The sequence below is a fragment of the Hypanus sabinus genome, chromosome X2 (assembly GCF_030144855.1).
Source record: "Hypanus sabinus isolate sHypSab1 chromosome X2, sHypSab1.hap1, whole genome shotgun sequence".
NCBI lineage: Eukaryota > Metazoa > Chordata > Chondrichthyes > Myliobatiformes > Dasyatidae > Hypanus > Hypanus sabinus.
The window spans coordinates 38,098,490-38,115,095 of NC_082739.1; the positions used below are offsets into that span (position 1 = coordinate 38,098,490).

Here is a 16,606-nt window from a genome sequence, read left to right on the forward strand (position 1 = left end):
TTTTGGAGATGTCCTTCAACACACAATCTTTTGACTCAAGGAAAAAGTTCAATCAGCTGATGCAAGTTCAAATTTCAAAGACTCTACTAAGTTATCTTCAATTCTGACCCACCTTGAGATCAGGTAAATTCCAGAATGAGTTTAGTGTTGTAATTCCCTTATAGTGAAGTAGTTTCCAAGATTCAGTTCTTGCGCATAAGGACGGACTATTTGGATATAACATTAGTTGCCCAAACAGAAGCTTAACCATCTTGCATCCAACATACAGACAAATCACCTTGTCCTCCTATTGGGAAGTAGCTGATATTGTAGAAGTACGTGAACAAGAAGTCGGGGAATGAGACAGCAGACTAATAGCTGGAGTTGAGCAAATTGAAGCACTTAAGGTTGATCAATACTGGCATTAAAATACTGCAGGCTCAGTTTCTAATTTAGACTTCAAGAATTCAGAGGTTATTATTTGATTTTCACTACCAATGTTAATCCATTTCTTCCCTCTGTGCACTTTATTAAGTTTTCCCAGCTAGCATCATGTGTCACTGTACACTGTACCTCTATTGATGCAATCCAGCTTCCTTGCACTGTAGGGCTTGAACCTATAACTCAGTCCAGATAGCTGTCTATCTCACTAACAATGCTGATCTTAGTAATTCTCCCTAGTAAGCACTAAGGAAGTTGACAATATCACCACTGATTTTAATGACAACCTCCCACACAGCAAGCTTTAGGAAAAGAACTGACAACATAGTTGACAATATTAACTACTAAACCCTCTGAGTTAAAAGAAATGGCACATTGTACTGGAAAGGCTAGTGAAATAGTAGATATCCAATCGGCAACACAGAACCATTAGATGTGGAGTGGGTTTTAGGCTGCACTTACTTATCTCAAATCCATCAACAGGGCAGCCATTATAATTTCAGATTTGTATCTCCCTAATATTCCACTGGCTTGGTCTGTAAATGTTTGTAATAACCTACAGAGTTTTCATTTAAATAAAACACTTCCATACCCTTCATCACAGGGAATGGAGTTAATGGAATCAATTAGCTCTAACTCCAAAGTAATATGACACTATGGTAACTACCCTTCCTACCTTGCAGCTAATTTAAGGCTTCCTTTGAAATTTAGTGCTGACCCAGTCCATTTGCTGTAAATATCTCAGACCTGCTCTGCCAAGTATTGGGAAATTATTGCAAAGCATCTCATTGAGTCACAACCTTGTTAAAAGAATTTTGTTTCTGTGAGATTTACATTTTCATCAAGGACAAAAGATTATGAATTTTTCAACATTATAACAAAAGCCACCATAAATAATTTTAATGGGTTTAGCCTCCCCTTGATAGTACGATTGAAATCAGCAACTCCAAAGACGCCAGTGGAGGAAGAGAGGCCCAATTAGTTGGGATAAGCCTCAATTATCTGGCAATAAATGAAACTCTGGGCTTATCACAAGGGCCATAATCAGCAAAATTTCATACAGCAGAATAAGATATCCTTTGGGGGGGGAAGGGAAACTAATGTATGGAATATGGGAATGCAGAAACAGGAGTAGGTTTGCTCCAATGTTCAGCAATATAGTTGGTTGGAAGTAGCAGTTCTGAAACCCATTTTAAGATTTATCAGTTCTGGACTGTAAAATTCTGACTGATCCAACATCACAGCTTTATATGAGAGAGGACTTCAGATTTCTTCCTGCCTCTGAGTGAAAAAAAATGCTTCTTATTTTCTTCCAAACTGGTTCAATTTGTATTTTGAGATTAAGTCCACACCTCACAGTAGAAATACTGTAGTTGTTCTGCATCTACCCCAATTGTCTATTTTAATTATTTTACAATAAACTCTGATAATCCAGTACAACTGGAACTGGACTGGATAATTTTCTGGACTTCTAGAAGTTATTTGCATTCAATCCATTTCTTTTAATTGTTATCTGTCATGCATTTTCCAGTAAGCCAGGTAACTTTTTATGGACCATGGGGATTGGGGCCTTGGTGAGTTGAAAAGGTGCATGGGAACACTGGAAGGGGAGCACCAGGAAACAATGCCCAGTGAGTAAGAAACGAGTGCACACTCAACAAAATTATTGTCAATGTTCCAGCATCATTTGAAGATCAAGACATTCCATCTAACGTGATGGTATTCAGACATTGAGGTTGAAGGTGTTAGAGTGCAGTTGGCCAGCACTGAACAGTGGAGGAAATGAATAATATGTTGTTCATCAGATGGACAATGCATGTTAAATGACAAAGACAGCAGCAAGCAATGGACAGAATCTTGCTTTCTCCTAGGCAACGGATCAGATTGAACCTCTAGTTAAGCAACCCACACAAAATGCAGGATGAACTCAGCAAGTCAGGCAGTATCTAGGGAAGGAAATAAACGATCAACATTTTGGGCTGAGTCCTGATGAAAGGTCTTGACCCGAATCACCAACCATTTATTCTCCTGCATGGAATCTGTCTGACATCCCGAGTTCCTCCAGCATTTTAGGCAATAAGACCATAAGACATAGGAGCAGAATTAGGACATCTGGCCTGGCGAGTCTGCTCTGCCATTCATCATGACTGATTTATTATCCCTCTCAACCCCAGTATCCTCCCTTCTCCCGGTATCCTTTAACAACCTGACTGACCAAGAACTTCTCAACATCTACTTTAAATATACTCAATAACTTGGCTTCCACAGCCGCTCATGGCAATGAATTCCACAGAATCACCCCACTCTGGCTGAAGAAATTCCTTCTCATCTCTGTTCTAAATGGATGTCCCTCTATTCTAAGGCTATGCCCTCTGGTCCTAGACTCACTCACTATGGGAAACATCCTCTCCATATCTACTCTATCCAGGCCTGTCAATATTCAATAGGATTCAATGAGATCCACTCTCATTCTTCTAAACTCCAGCATGTACAGGCCCAGGCACATTAAACACTCCTCATACATTAACCCTTTCGCTCCTGGGATCATTCTTGTGAATCTCCTCTGGACACTCCAAGGCCAGTACATATTTTCTTAGATAAGGGGGCCTAACTGCTCCCAATACTCCAAGTGCAGTTTGACCAATGCCTTATAAAACCTCAGCATCACATCCTTGCTCTTATATTCTAGTCCTTGTGAAATGAATGCTAACATTGCATTTACCTACCTTACCACCAACTCAGCCTGCAAGATAACCTTCAGGGGAACCTACACAAGGACTCCTAAGTTTTCTTGCACCTCTGAATTTTAGATTTTCTCCATGTTTAGAAAACAGTCTATGCCTGTATTCCTTCTACCAAAGTGCATGACCGTACCCTTTCCTACATTATATTCCACCTGTAGACTTTGCCCATCCTCCGAGTCTGTCCAAGTCCTTCTGCAAACTTCCTGCTTTCTCAACACTATCTGCCCCTCCACATATCTTTGTATCATCTGCAAACTTGGCCACAAAACCTTCAATTCCATCATCCAAATTGTTCATATATAATGAGAATAGAAGCAGTCCTAATACTGAAAACTGTAGAACACCACATCTCACTGGCAGCTAACCTGACTAGGCCCCCTTTATTCCCACTCTTTGCCTCCTGTCAGTCAGCCAATCCATGTTAGGATCTGTGCTGTAATATCTTGTTAAGCTGCTTTATGTGTGGCACCTTGACAAAGGCCTTCTAAAAATCCAACTAACCACACCGACTGATTCTCCTTTGTCTATACTGCCTGTCGTTTCTTCAAAGAATTGTAACAGATTTGTCAGGCAAGATTTCCCCTTAAGGAAACCATGCTGACTTTGGCCTACTTTATCAGGCACCTCCAAGTACCCTAAAGCCTCATCCTTAATAACGAATTCCAATATCTTTCCAAGCAGTGAAGTCAGGCTAACTGGCCTGTAATTTCTTTTCTTCTGATTTCCTCCCTTCTTGAAGAGTGGAGTGGTATTTGCAATTTTCCAGTCCTCAACGACCATTCCAGAATCTAGTGATTCTTGAAAGGTCATTGCTAATGCCTCCTCAATCTCTCAGCTACCACTTTCAGAACCCTAGGATGTAGTTCATCTGGTCCAGATGACGTATCTACCTTCAGACCTTTTAGCTTCCCAAGAACTTTCTTCTCAGTTATAGCAACTACACTCAGTTCTGCCCCTGACACTCTCAAATTTCTGGCATATTGCTAGTGTCTTCCACAGTAATGCAAAATACTTATTAAGTTCATCTGCCATTTCTTTGTCCCATTACTACCTCTCCAGGGTCATTTTTCAGTGGTCTCATATTCCCTCTCGCCACTCTTTTACTCTTTATAAACTGTATCTGAAAAAACTTCTGGTATCAACTTTGGTATTTTTGGCTAGCTTACCTTCATATTTCACTCTTTCTCTCCTCTGGCTTTTTTTTTAAGATGCCTTCTTTTGGTTTTTGAAACTTCCCAGGAACTTCAATTAAATCTGGTTATTAACACAACATCCAATCCAGAATAGCCTTTTCCCTAGTGGGCTCAATCACAAGCTGCTCTAAAAAGCCATCTCATAGGCACTCTACAAATTTCCTCTCTTAAGATCCAGCAACAACCCGATTTTCCAAATCCACATGCATTTTGAAATCCCTCATGACTATCGTACCACTGCTCTTTCGACATGCATTTTCAATCTCCCATTGTAATTTGTAGACCACATCTTTACTACTGCTCTGTGGCTCTGTATATCACTTGCACGAGGATATATTTACCCTTGCAGTTTCTTAGCTCTATCCACAACAATTCTACATCTTCTGATGCTAGAACACCTCTTTCCAATGATTTGATTTCATTTTTTATTTACCAACAGAGCCACCCCACCCCTCTGCCTCCCTGCCTGTCCTTTCAACACAATTTGTTTCCTGGATTTTAAGCTCCCAACTGTGATCTTCTTTCAGCCATGACTCAGTGATGCCCATAACATCATACCTGCCAATCTCTAACTGTGCTACAAGATCACCTATCTTATTCATTATACAATGTGCATTCAAATATAACACCTTCAGTCCTGTATTCATCATCCTTTTCAATTTTGCCCCCATGTTACACTTCAACTGATCCAACAAACTGCAATTTTGGCTTATTATCTGCCTGTCCTTCCTCATATTCTCACTACACACTGTAGTGTGTACGTACTTGTATACCAACTGCCCCATCCTCAGCCTTATCACTGGGGCTCCCACACACCCCCCCCCCTGCCAAATTAGTTTAAACCCTCCCCAACAGCTTTAACAAACCTCTGGCTGCTCAACCTCCTTCTTGAGAATCTTCTGCAGCCGCTCTGAGACACCCTGGACTTTAGCAGCTGGGAGGCAAAACACCAGACTTTTTTTCTTGTCTGTGTTGCTCAGGGTTTCCAGCATCTGCAGAAGCTACTAAATCTTCCTCCTCCTCGGGGGGGAGGGGCCAATAGATGGGATAGATGGGTACCAATGCAAAGGAAGAAAGGAAGAAATATTTGCTAACACTTTCAGGGAGAAGTGCTGAATGGATGCTCCACCTTGGCCTCCTGCTGGGATCCCAACATCACAGAAGCCAGTCTACACCCTATCTGATTCACTCCACATGCTTTCAAAAGGCAATTGGTCAGCAATGACCTGTTCACAACACAGATGAACAAATCCAATTTGGTTAATTACTACTCTCAATCATTGGCAACATGATGGAAGGTGACATCAGCAGAACAATCAAGCTGCCACCAATAACTGGTTTTAGATACTGATGCCCAGTTTCAGTTGCACAAGAACTACCAGATCTCATCACAGATCTGGTCCAAGGGAACTAAATTGTATAGAGAGATAAAATTGCTGTCACTGAAATTATGGTAGCATCAGGATGCCCTGGTAAGTCTGAAATCAGTGGGAATTACAGATGATACAATGACTTTACAAATGGACGATGGTTGTTGTTGCTGGACATCAATCATCACAACCCAAGGACCTTACTGTGGATGTTTCTTCTAGCATTGTCCTAAGTCTAGTCATCATCAGTTGCTTCATTATAAATTCTGCAATGTTTAGTCACATTCATGTACCACAGCAAACAGAGCAGACTATACCCATATGCAGCAAAACCCAAACAATATTCAGGTATGATCTGATAAATGGCAAGAAATATTTGTGCCAGGCAGTACCCATTCCAAAAAGAGACAGTTGAACCACCTACCCTCAATGTTCAATGGCAGTACCATGATTGAGTCTCCCACCATCAGTACCATGGAGAACACCATGGACCAGAAACTCAATTGAACCAGCCAAGCCAGTAGCATGGCTGCAAGAACAAATTAGAATCTGGGTATTCTATGGTGAGTGACTCACTCAGTAAAGCCCCACCATCCACAAGGGGAGATCAGGAATGTGACAGATTATTCTTCACTTGAATGCAGGAGTGCACTAAGATCTCCCAACAAGCTCAAAAACATCCAAGTAAAAGCAAACCAGTTAATTGGCATCTCATCAAGCACCCTAAAAATTCATTCAAAACAAGCTCACAGTGACCACAGTGCACACCATCAACAAAGTGCACGGTACTTACTCGTCCAGACCAAGAGTACCTACCAAACCAGCAACCACAACCACCGAGAGGGTCAAGAACAGCAAAGAACATGAGAACACCACTATCCTGACTTGAAAATATGTTGCTGGTCCTTCGTCATAACTGCTTTGAAATCCTTGGAATTCCCTGCGGAGTGGAACCATAGAAATTCCTTCACTGGCAGTTCAAGGTGACAGTTCATCATCACCTTCACAAGGGAAATTAGTGCTGGGAAATAAATGCTAGCCTTGCCAGCAACAATCTGATACTGAAAATAAATATAAATGAACTTAGCCCGTGGGCTCAGCAGATCGTTAATGGAACAATCTTTCTCCAGAAACGTTATTGGTAAGGTAGAGTACACAAGAGGTCAGGTAAAGCAGATTCTGTGGAGGGAATAGTTCTGAACATATTTATGCTTTGTTCCATGTACAATCATTCCATTGGGATATACTCCTAGTGGATTCTCTATCCATGTCTGCTCCAGTACAGTTTATGTCTCCAAGGAACTAATCTTGGATTCCTCGTATATCTCATCTACAGGCTAGTCCTTGCAATGTAATTTAAAACGTATCATCAGTTACCACATCTATGCTGCTGACACTTACCCTGACTTGCTATCGCCACTCCAAGTCTCTGTTGTAAGGTATTTTGTTGGATAAGAATTAACTTCCCCTGTTCAGTCCATGCCGCAAGATCCTCAACCATTGACTTCATCCCTTTGTTTGGCAACTTGGTGTCATATTTGACCCTGTGCTGAGTTTCTGACTTTGTAAGGCCGGATAATTCAGCTCATCTGCTGACCTGATCCATGTCTTTCATATGAAACATGGAAACTAAGAAAATAGGAGCTGGAATTGGCCATTTGACCTTTCAAACTTGTTCTGCCCTCCAATACAATCTATCTCAATAACATATTTCATCGCTCTCTCTCTAGATGCTTTTTGTGTTGAGAATTTATCTAACGGTTTTAAAAAATATATTCAGTTGTGGCTGCAAATTCCAGAGATTTGTTTTTCTTTAAGTGAAATAATATCTTATCATTTCAGTCATAAATCTCTTGCCTTGTAATCTGAAGCTGAGATCTTGTCTGGTTTCTCCGCAGTCTGTCTAGTCCAGTCAGGATATTGTAGTTAGTCTTCTTATTCTTCAAAAGCCCGAGTGTGTACAAAACTAGTTGACTTAAGTTCTCATCATACATGTGTCCTGCTAACCCAATAATCAGTCTGGTGAATGTTCTTTTTTGAGATCAGATAACTCTTAACTACACACAATGCTGTTTCAGGCATGGTATCATCAAGGCTCTATATAACTGAGGCAAGGCATCGTTGCTCCTGTACTTAAACTGCTTTGTTCTGAAAGCCAACATACCATTTGCCTTGTCACCTGATGTTCATCCATCCATCCACCCACCCCCCACCTTTTTTATTCTGGCGTCTTCCCCCTTCCTTTCCAGTCCTGAAGAAAGGTCTTGGCCCAAAACGTTGACTGCTTGTTCATTTCCATGGATGCTGCCTGACCTGCTGAGTTCCTCCAGCATTTTGTGTGTGTGTTGCTTTAGAATTCCAGCATCTACAGAATTTTTTTGTGTTATTGCTAGGATTGGCCACCCTTTAAGTGGGTATCCCTGTGAATGTGTGCACTAGATGGCAAATAAGAGGATACAATTGAGCCTGATCCTATCTCAAAGATGCACCTCTTCCAGCCAAGATCATTGGATAGTGATTGACATCTGGAAGTATGGTTGAGTGCTTGCTTTCTGAGCCCAAAGGTACTGCAGCTAGTTTGAGAACTTGGTGCTCCAGTTCAGAACTACAAACTCCAAGCAGATTAAGGTTCAAGGCAAACTGATCAAAATGTTTGACAGCTGAAGCCTACAGGAGATTATTTTTTAAAGAGAAATCTTCATTGGAATGACGAGCTGGAGAGAGATCCCACAGGTTAGTACGATTAGTTGCTCAGCAGAGTTGGTACCATAAGACAGTGACTAATCAAATGGCTCCTAAAGCTGAGGGTTAAACCAGTTTCTTGCTATGCAGAGGCAGCAACTAAAACAGTTCATGGTCTTTGTGGTCTTCTGGACCAGGCTGGATCATTTAAAGGAACTAAGATTTTTTTCTGCCTTAATTGGTTTGGGAATTTGGAATCTGTATCTCATCTCAAGAAAAAACTTGAGATCCAAGAAATTGGGGAACAACACAACTTGATGGGAGAGGTTAAGTAAATACTGCTTTTTTTTCAGTTCAACACTTCTCAGTCAAAGCAAACTTCAGCTCCAGAGAGAATCCTAAATTAGTAAAGCTTTGTTACATATAAGGTCAAATCACTGCTGTCCACTGCCGAGGTCTGTCTTCTGCTCACCATTTTTGTGTCGTGAAGATGCAGCTCTGTTGTGAGGGTGTGCACTGTCTGTTCGTTGATCAGCTGATGGTCTCCTCTCGGTGCACGAAGCATTTCCATCATGGTCAAGCGAGGTCCCCCCGGTCTCCATTCTATTGGGCTGTAAGTAAGGAGTCTCCACAACTCCATCAGCTGGGGGAGGCTCAGGCGGTGGTGGAAGATCTGTCCAAGGCAGAGATAGAGTGAGTCAACAAAAGCTGGCCAAGTCAGCGTTCCAGCTTAACGAATGTTCTGTTCCTGATTGTGAGTCTTGTTGGAAAATTGCACATAGGGGAACATCAAAGTAAGAGTCAAGGTGAGAGACCTCATTTGGCCAATCAACGTCCAAGTCATTAGCATGGTATCTAAGCTGAGTGTAGACCCTGATCACATCTGACACCATTTTATCAGTGAACAGTTTGCTAAGTCATTGTTCAGGGCCACAAGTGACAAATATCGGAGCTTGAGCCTAAGAATTCTTCAGGCCTGTTTTGGGATCTGAAGTAGGTGTCATTCCCCAGCTGGGAGCACTGACACCTGCCAAAAAGTGAGTGGCCTCTACAAGTCTCATAGCTCCTCATATGTGGGAAAACTAGCTATTGAGTCAATTGTCTCAGAGATAAGATTGGGGGTCAGCACATGATTGTTGGGGTAGTCACAAGGAAGAGATTAGTGTTGCTATGGAAATGCATCCACTTCTTTTGACATAACATATTAATCTAGTTTTTGGGAAAAATAACTTTTTGGAGGTTACTGCTTAAGCCACAAAGATAGTGATGCCCATTAACCTCCTCACATCCCCTCTAAACTTCCTAAGCCTTACCTGTCACCTTCTAGTTTGAGATACCTCTCTATCACCCCAATCTATGCACCTCATAATTTTGTATACCTTTTTCAGTTCCCGCATCCCTCAACCTCCTCTACTCCAAGGAAAACAAACCCAGACTCTCCAATTACTAAAGGTCTCCATCCCAGACAACATCTGGTGAATTTTATCTGTATCGTCTCCAATGCAATCACAAGTGTGATGACCAGAATTGCACATGATTTTGTATTGTGGTTGAATCAATGATTTATGAAACTATACCATGACTGTCCTGCTCTTATATTCTCCACCTAGGAAAATGAAGACAGGCATCCTATGTCCACCTTCACTCTCTCATCTACCCAAAATCCCATTGTTCTTCAACAATTCCCCAGGCCCTGCCATTCATTATGCATGCCTTAACCTGTGAATAGTGCAAGCTTTCTTTGTAAATAAGTTTTATAGTAGTTACACACTTCCTTCAATGCAGCCTTGTATTTCTCAGCTCATCAGAGAATGACGTAGGGATGTACAGCATGGAAACAAGCCATTCACCCTGTGCTGACTATCAACATCCCACTTGCACCATTCCAACATTAATTCCACCCATATCTGCACAAACTCCTCCTCCCCACAACACTCTATTAATCACCTACACATTAGAGGCACTCACGTTGGCCAAATAACCTTCCAACAAACAAGTCTTTGGGACGTGGACGGAAACTGGAGCACCCAGAGGAAACCTTCATGGTCACAGGGAGGAAGTATGAACTTCATATGGACAGCACCTGAGGTCGGGATTGAACCAGGGTCTCTGGTTGTGTGGGACATTGGATCCGCCAGCTTTGCCACTGTGTAGGAAGGAAAGTAAAATGTTTCCAACACAGTTGTCCTCCCAAAAGCAAAGATTCTAAGCAGCCCTAGCAAAGTTCAAAATAAACTTATCATCAAAGTATGTATATGTCACCATATACAACTCTAAGATTCATTTCTTGTGGGCATTCTGTTTGGAGTTTAATCCTGATGTTCTCTGTAAGGAATCTGTATGTTCTTCCTGTAGAATGCATGGGTCTCCCCTGGGTGCTCCAGTTTCCTCCCACAGTCCAAAGATTTACCGCTTAGTAGGGTTAATTGGTCATTGTAAATTGTCCTGTGATTAGGCTAGGGTTAAAACGGTGGAAGCTGGGAGGTGCAGCTCGAAGGGCTGGAATAACCTGTTCTGCACTGTAGCTCAATGAATAAATAAATAGAAGAAACACAATAGAATCAATAAAAGACCACCCCAACCAATGTGGAAAAGGAAACAAACTGTGCAAATATAAAAATAAAGAAAAAGTTAAAATAATATTCATAAAAGAATAATTAATAAGTATTGAGGACATGAGATAAAGAGTACTTGAAAGTGAATCCATAGGTTGTGGGAGCAGTTTAATGATGGGGCGAGTGAAGTTGCCCCCTTTTGTTCAAGAGCTGGATGGTTGAAGGATAATAACTATTCCTAAACCTGGTGGATTAGGTCCTGAGACTCCTGTACCTCCTTCTTGATGGCAGTAGCGAGAAGAGAGCATAGCCCGGATAGTGCGCATTCCTGATGATGGATGCTGCTTTCCTGCGACAACGCTCTGTGTAGATGTGCTCAGTGGTAAAGAGGGCATAAAGCATAGAACTAAGAAGACCTTTCTAACACAAGCATGTGGACAGGATGAAAGATACATCCACCCCCAAGGGTATAACATTTGAGGAGGTGGTCTGAGTTACTAGATGAGTAGGAAGTCCAAAGCTCCATATTAAGTTTGGTAGTAAAAGAAAGACAACAGCTTTCAAGAATTATAAGTGAGAACATGTAACTGATGATGGAAGCAAACATTGACATTAGCAGTTGAAGTAATGATCAGTAGTTTGGGTAATTCCTTTGTTAGCATGGTATCACCACAGATCACCCAACATCAAGGGCCAATAACTCTTTCAGTTATCGTATTTGTGCCCACTTTCCATAATGAGCTTGTGTAGTTACCAGAGAAAAATGAAGGGTGTGAAGCAGGCTTACTAAATTTTGAAAGCTGCATAACAAGCATCTTACAGATGGAAAGACACCAACTGTTCTGGACTGCAGAGACCCTCCTACATTCCAATATTTACACTCTTTCTCTTCCCAGATTCATTCTTTAAGCAATGTCAGGGTCAAAGCACCAGTAAGGAAGGAGCAGAGAGAGAATAGTGGTTAATGGAAACTGATTAGGCCAGGCAACCAGTGAAAAGTCCTGTTCCACAAGAATCAATGCTAGGACCTAGTGCTATTCACTATTTAAACAACAGAGGTGCCAAATTTGGAGTTATAATCAATAACGACTTGAATACTACACAACATTAAACTGCAGAATGTAAATAGTGAGCTTTCCCTGCTGTACGATTCTATGACTCCGTAATAAGTTACATGGGTTGTAACAATTTGCTAGGACGAATGAGGCCATATGGTGCCTGGAAAACAACTCTATACGGACTAGAATAGCTAGAGATTCCAGATACTTAATTGACAAAAAGCAGTATCACAGGTTGGTAAGCCCATAAAAGACATTAAAAAATCACTTTTGCTCATTTTAGTTTAGAAGAGGAAAGCATAGAATCTTTGTTAGACCCCACTGGGAAAACTGTACTCAGTTTTGGGATCCCATATCATTTCAAGGCAAAGTGAAGATTAAAAATGATTTGCTAGAATAATGTCAAAATTGGAGGCAGTTTCATACTTAGCAATGTATTAACAGACTTATGCTCTTCTCTCTAAAGAACTGAAAACCAAAGAGCGGCCTTTAAAATTATAGAGGTGTCGGCAAAGAGAAAGCATTATTACACCATGGCAGTCAGAGACTTATGGCCAAAAGTACACCACCAACACATATAGATCAAAAAGTGAATTCATGAGATATGCATTAACTGGAAAATACTTAGAATGTGTAAATGCTCTCTGATGAAGTGTCTTGGACCTGAAATATTAACTATTTTTCTTTCCACAGATGCTGCCTTAACTATTGAGAGCTTCTAGCAATTTCATTTTTAATTCAGCAGCAGATTTTTTTAATCATTTTCATGCTCAACTTTTTCAAAGGATTGTTAATGCAGCACACGTTTCTTTTTAATAGACAGAAATAAGCAGATTGGAATAGAAGATCACAGATTTGTTCAAAAAGGAAGGAAACTTACAAAGTGAAACTGTAATAAGTGAATGCCCTCAAGACTTTGGTGGTGCCAGAAATAACAGACTTTCCAGACTACTAGATATTATCCATATTAAAGATTCAGCACATTTCCAACTCACTTGATTTTTTTTAGATGTTATACCGGATAATAAACAATTTCTCAGTTACCCAGCTAAATTTAAAAGGAGCACACTGTGGTCAGTTGAAAGGGAGTGGGGGAGCTGGAGAATTAGAGGAAGCACGAAAATCTGGGTTCCGGTGAGTCAGAACATACTGTGGCAAACATAACCTTGAGACCCGGATGACAAGCCATTGAAATTTCCAAATGTCCAGAGAGCAGATTATTGGAGTTTTACTAAGACTGACCCTTAAAACCAACGTAAGCCAGTTGGGCCAATTAACCTGTTTCCATATTGTAAATTTCCTGCAAAAAAATATACGGACAGAATATACAGGGAAAGTGTTCAGTTTTTTTAAGTATAATTTGACTGATGACAGCTCAGTTTTCCACAATAAACCCCCTCCAAAAAGTAGTAGTTTGTCAAGGTGCATAGATAGTTGGCTCCCTGCACCGTTACTCAATATATTCTCCAATAAAATAGTTTTATTTAAATGTGGAATCTTCATTACATCTTAAATCTTTGTTCAATTGACTGCCAATCACTCTTCGTCGGAATACCAACTAGCTTTCAACTTCCTTGTGTAACATGATGGGAGACCAAATGTATTTCAAAATGTTAAGTTGACTTATTTAGTGAGTAACAAATTTAGTTTCCAGTGAATTTCCAAATTCCTCATTAGCAAAAGTGATGTGTGGAGGATAATATTTTTTTGGACTGTGGAAGGAAAATAATTCATAGCCTGGACAGAATATGAAGTTTTCATTAGTCAAAACTTGGCTGGAACTCACCCCCTTGGGAGAGGTCACGACGATACTGATTCTGCTTAGCTTTCTTCTTTGCTCGGGCTTTCTGGCTGGGTGGGGTGTTTACATTACCACTCCCCATCACTGGTGTGTACCTTGTCTTCCCTGGAAATACAATAAACAGAATAATTAAGGACAGAAATGTCAGAGAGGAAATTGAATGGAGAGTAAGATTTTACAAGTTAAATTCCACAACTGATTAACTTACCAAAATGAATGCCTCATTGTACAATCACAAATGCCCCCACTGTTGGATGACACTTACCCCTCCCAATGACTGACTCTTGCTGGATTATTTTCTAATGTGCCTTAGTTCATTGGTGGCTCAATCAGTCAGTCTCCACAAGACCAATACATGCTTCTGAAGTAAGAACCCTGTCAGATGTATCCCTTACACAGTGGAAGAATTTTAAATCTTATAGCATTCCATTTTATAGTGTGACTATTCGCCATCTCACAAATAGCAACATATCTTTTATCAATGTGACAGGTATTGTATGTAGCATTCCAGTTACGGTAGCGTAGCAGTTAGCGCGACACTGTTACAGCTTGGGGCGTTGGAGTTTGGAATTCAGTCCCTGTGTTCTCTGCAAGTAGTTTGTATGTCCTCCCTGTGGAATGCGTGGGTGCTCCAGTTTCCTTCCACAGTCCAAAGACATGCTGGTGAGAATGTCCTTGTAACTTGTCCCACAGTTAGGCTCGGGTTAAATTGGTGGGTTGCTGGCTTCACAGCTTGAAGGGCCAGAAGGTCTGGAAGGCTGTATCTCAATAAATAAATAAAGCATTCACATGGAGTATGTGAAATGCCTGCACTGGCATAGCACTGAAATAATTTACTTATTGATAAAATAATGAAGTGTGTATCAATGAGTCATGGAGCAGTTTCCAATTAATAATCATGCTGTTTTTCATATATTCAGAGTTAATTTTTTCTGATGGGGGGGTGTGTGATAGCAAAATGTTTTAAATGTCTAGAAAGAAGTGCACATGGCAATCTGATTGCAATGCTGGATGACAAGCATGGCGGATCAAGTAGTGGTTTGCTACCTGCAAATTGTTACAATACAAGATGTACCGTACATTGATCTTAATGACTGTTTTACCATCCAGATCTACTTCAAAAAAGAGTGGGCGCTAATTCTGTAAACAATTTTCAAAGGTTGTTGGACCAAAAGCTGAGGCTGGGAGGCTCCCAACCTCTGTACAAAGTGTGGATATGGTGGATAAAAGTGACCTCCTTCAGTGCCACTTCTATGACTCAATGAACCAGATTCCCAGAATCCAGTCATGTACCACAGAGGTAATGCAAGTTCAACACAATCCCACTACAAGTGCTTAAGGCTTCAGTTTGCCTTTAAATCACTTTGATTCAGTTTTTATAGAAACCTCATGAATACACGGACAAATAGAGCAGAGCAGTAACATCATTCTTACATGCTTCAGTTAGATTCAGTCACTCCTGTTGTAAAGAGTTGGAAAAATATCTAACAATATGGTAACCTTTGTGTAGAAGCATGGACATCATGTAAGGAAAGGATCTGACTCAACTCTGATGGATTTATTACAGACTAGGTTGCCAGCTTTCAATCTCCAGGTACACACATGAAGAACCGCTAGAGACAAGTTATGGAGTTATGCTTTGACAAGTTATGCTTTGACAATGAGCTCCATCCTCTGGGATGAGGCACATTAGCATCAGGAGAAGATGGGAAGAGAAGCAGAAACTAGGAAGAAGATGTACTTTAACTTTGTCCATAAAGTCTAAAACTTAGCAAGTTGAAACTGACAAAACACAAGAGCACAGTAAATGAGCATGTAGGCGATTCAGTCCTCAAGACTGCCCTGCCTGATCTGACTCAGGCCTCAACTTCTCTTCTGTCCGAGACCCTCATAGTCCTGAATTGCTCAATCTGCCAAAAATTCAGCCACATTTACTTTAAATACACTCTCTTTGATCTAGCCTTGATAAGCTCTGGGATACAGAGTCCCAAAGATTTATTACCCTCTGTGAAAAGAATTTCCTCCACACTTCAGTTTTAAATGACTGCATAAGTCAAGACATCCCCTGTCAGAAGGAGATCCTCACTCTTGTCAACGTTATGCAGCTTTATTGATCTGTGGTTACATTGGAACACCACTGCTAAAGTTTGAATCTAAAATTGGTTTAATTTGTTTCCCAAGAGTACCTCCCCATCCGAGCAGCACCACTTAATACAAATCACAATCAGTTTTAAACATGTTAAAAGGGCATGTGCTGCAAAACTGTCAAACATCTTCTGAAGCAAAGAGGTAAAATTAGCGTAGACTTGTAGAGTCATACAGCATGGCTGAGCCTGCACCAAACATCAACTACTCATTGACACCACGTCTTCACTAATCGCATTAAAAAAATGTCTCCATCTTCAAGGAGCTATACTTCAAAAAGACAGCATCCATCATTAAGGATCCCCATTATCCAGGCCATGCCTTGTTGTCATTGCTACTCTAAGGAGTTGCAGAAGCCTGAAGGGATACAGGTTCAACAATTCAGGAACAGCTTCTTTCCCTTTGCCTTCTAATTTCTAAATGGACATTGAACCCATAAACACTGTGTGGTGCGTGCCCAAGAGGTTAAGGCATTTGACTAGCGCTCTGAAGGTCGTGAGTTCGAACCCCAGCCGAGGCAGCGTATTGTGACCTTGAGCGAGGCACTTAACCACACATTGCTCCAGTCCACCCAGCTGAAAATGAGTACCAGCAAAATGCTGGACTGGTGATAGACTGGTGCCCTATCCGGGGGGGGG

General features: G+C 41.0%; 1 protein-coding gene across 2 annotated transcripts in view; it reads right to left on the reverse strand.

The window, feature by feature from the left end:
* The window catches only part of robo3 (roundabout, axon guidance receptor, homolog 3 (Drosophila)), a 315,506-nt gene that overhangs the window by 19,106 nt on the left and 279,794 nt on the right, over window positions 1–16,606 (reverse strand). For both annotated transcript variants that reach the window (XM_059957275.1, XM_059957274.1), the window contains 2 exons: window positions 13,809–13,928; window positions 8,882–9,082 (listed from right to left, as the gene is read on the reverse strand). In XM_059957275.1, the coding sequence (XP_059813258.1) occupies window positions 8,882–9,082; window positions 13,809–13,928 (321 nt within the window). The remainder of the gene's footprint in view (window positions 1–8,881; window positions 9,083–13,808; window positions 13,929–16,606) is intronic.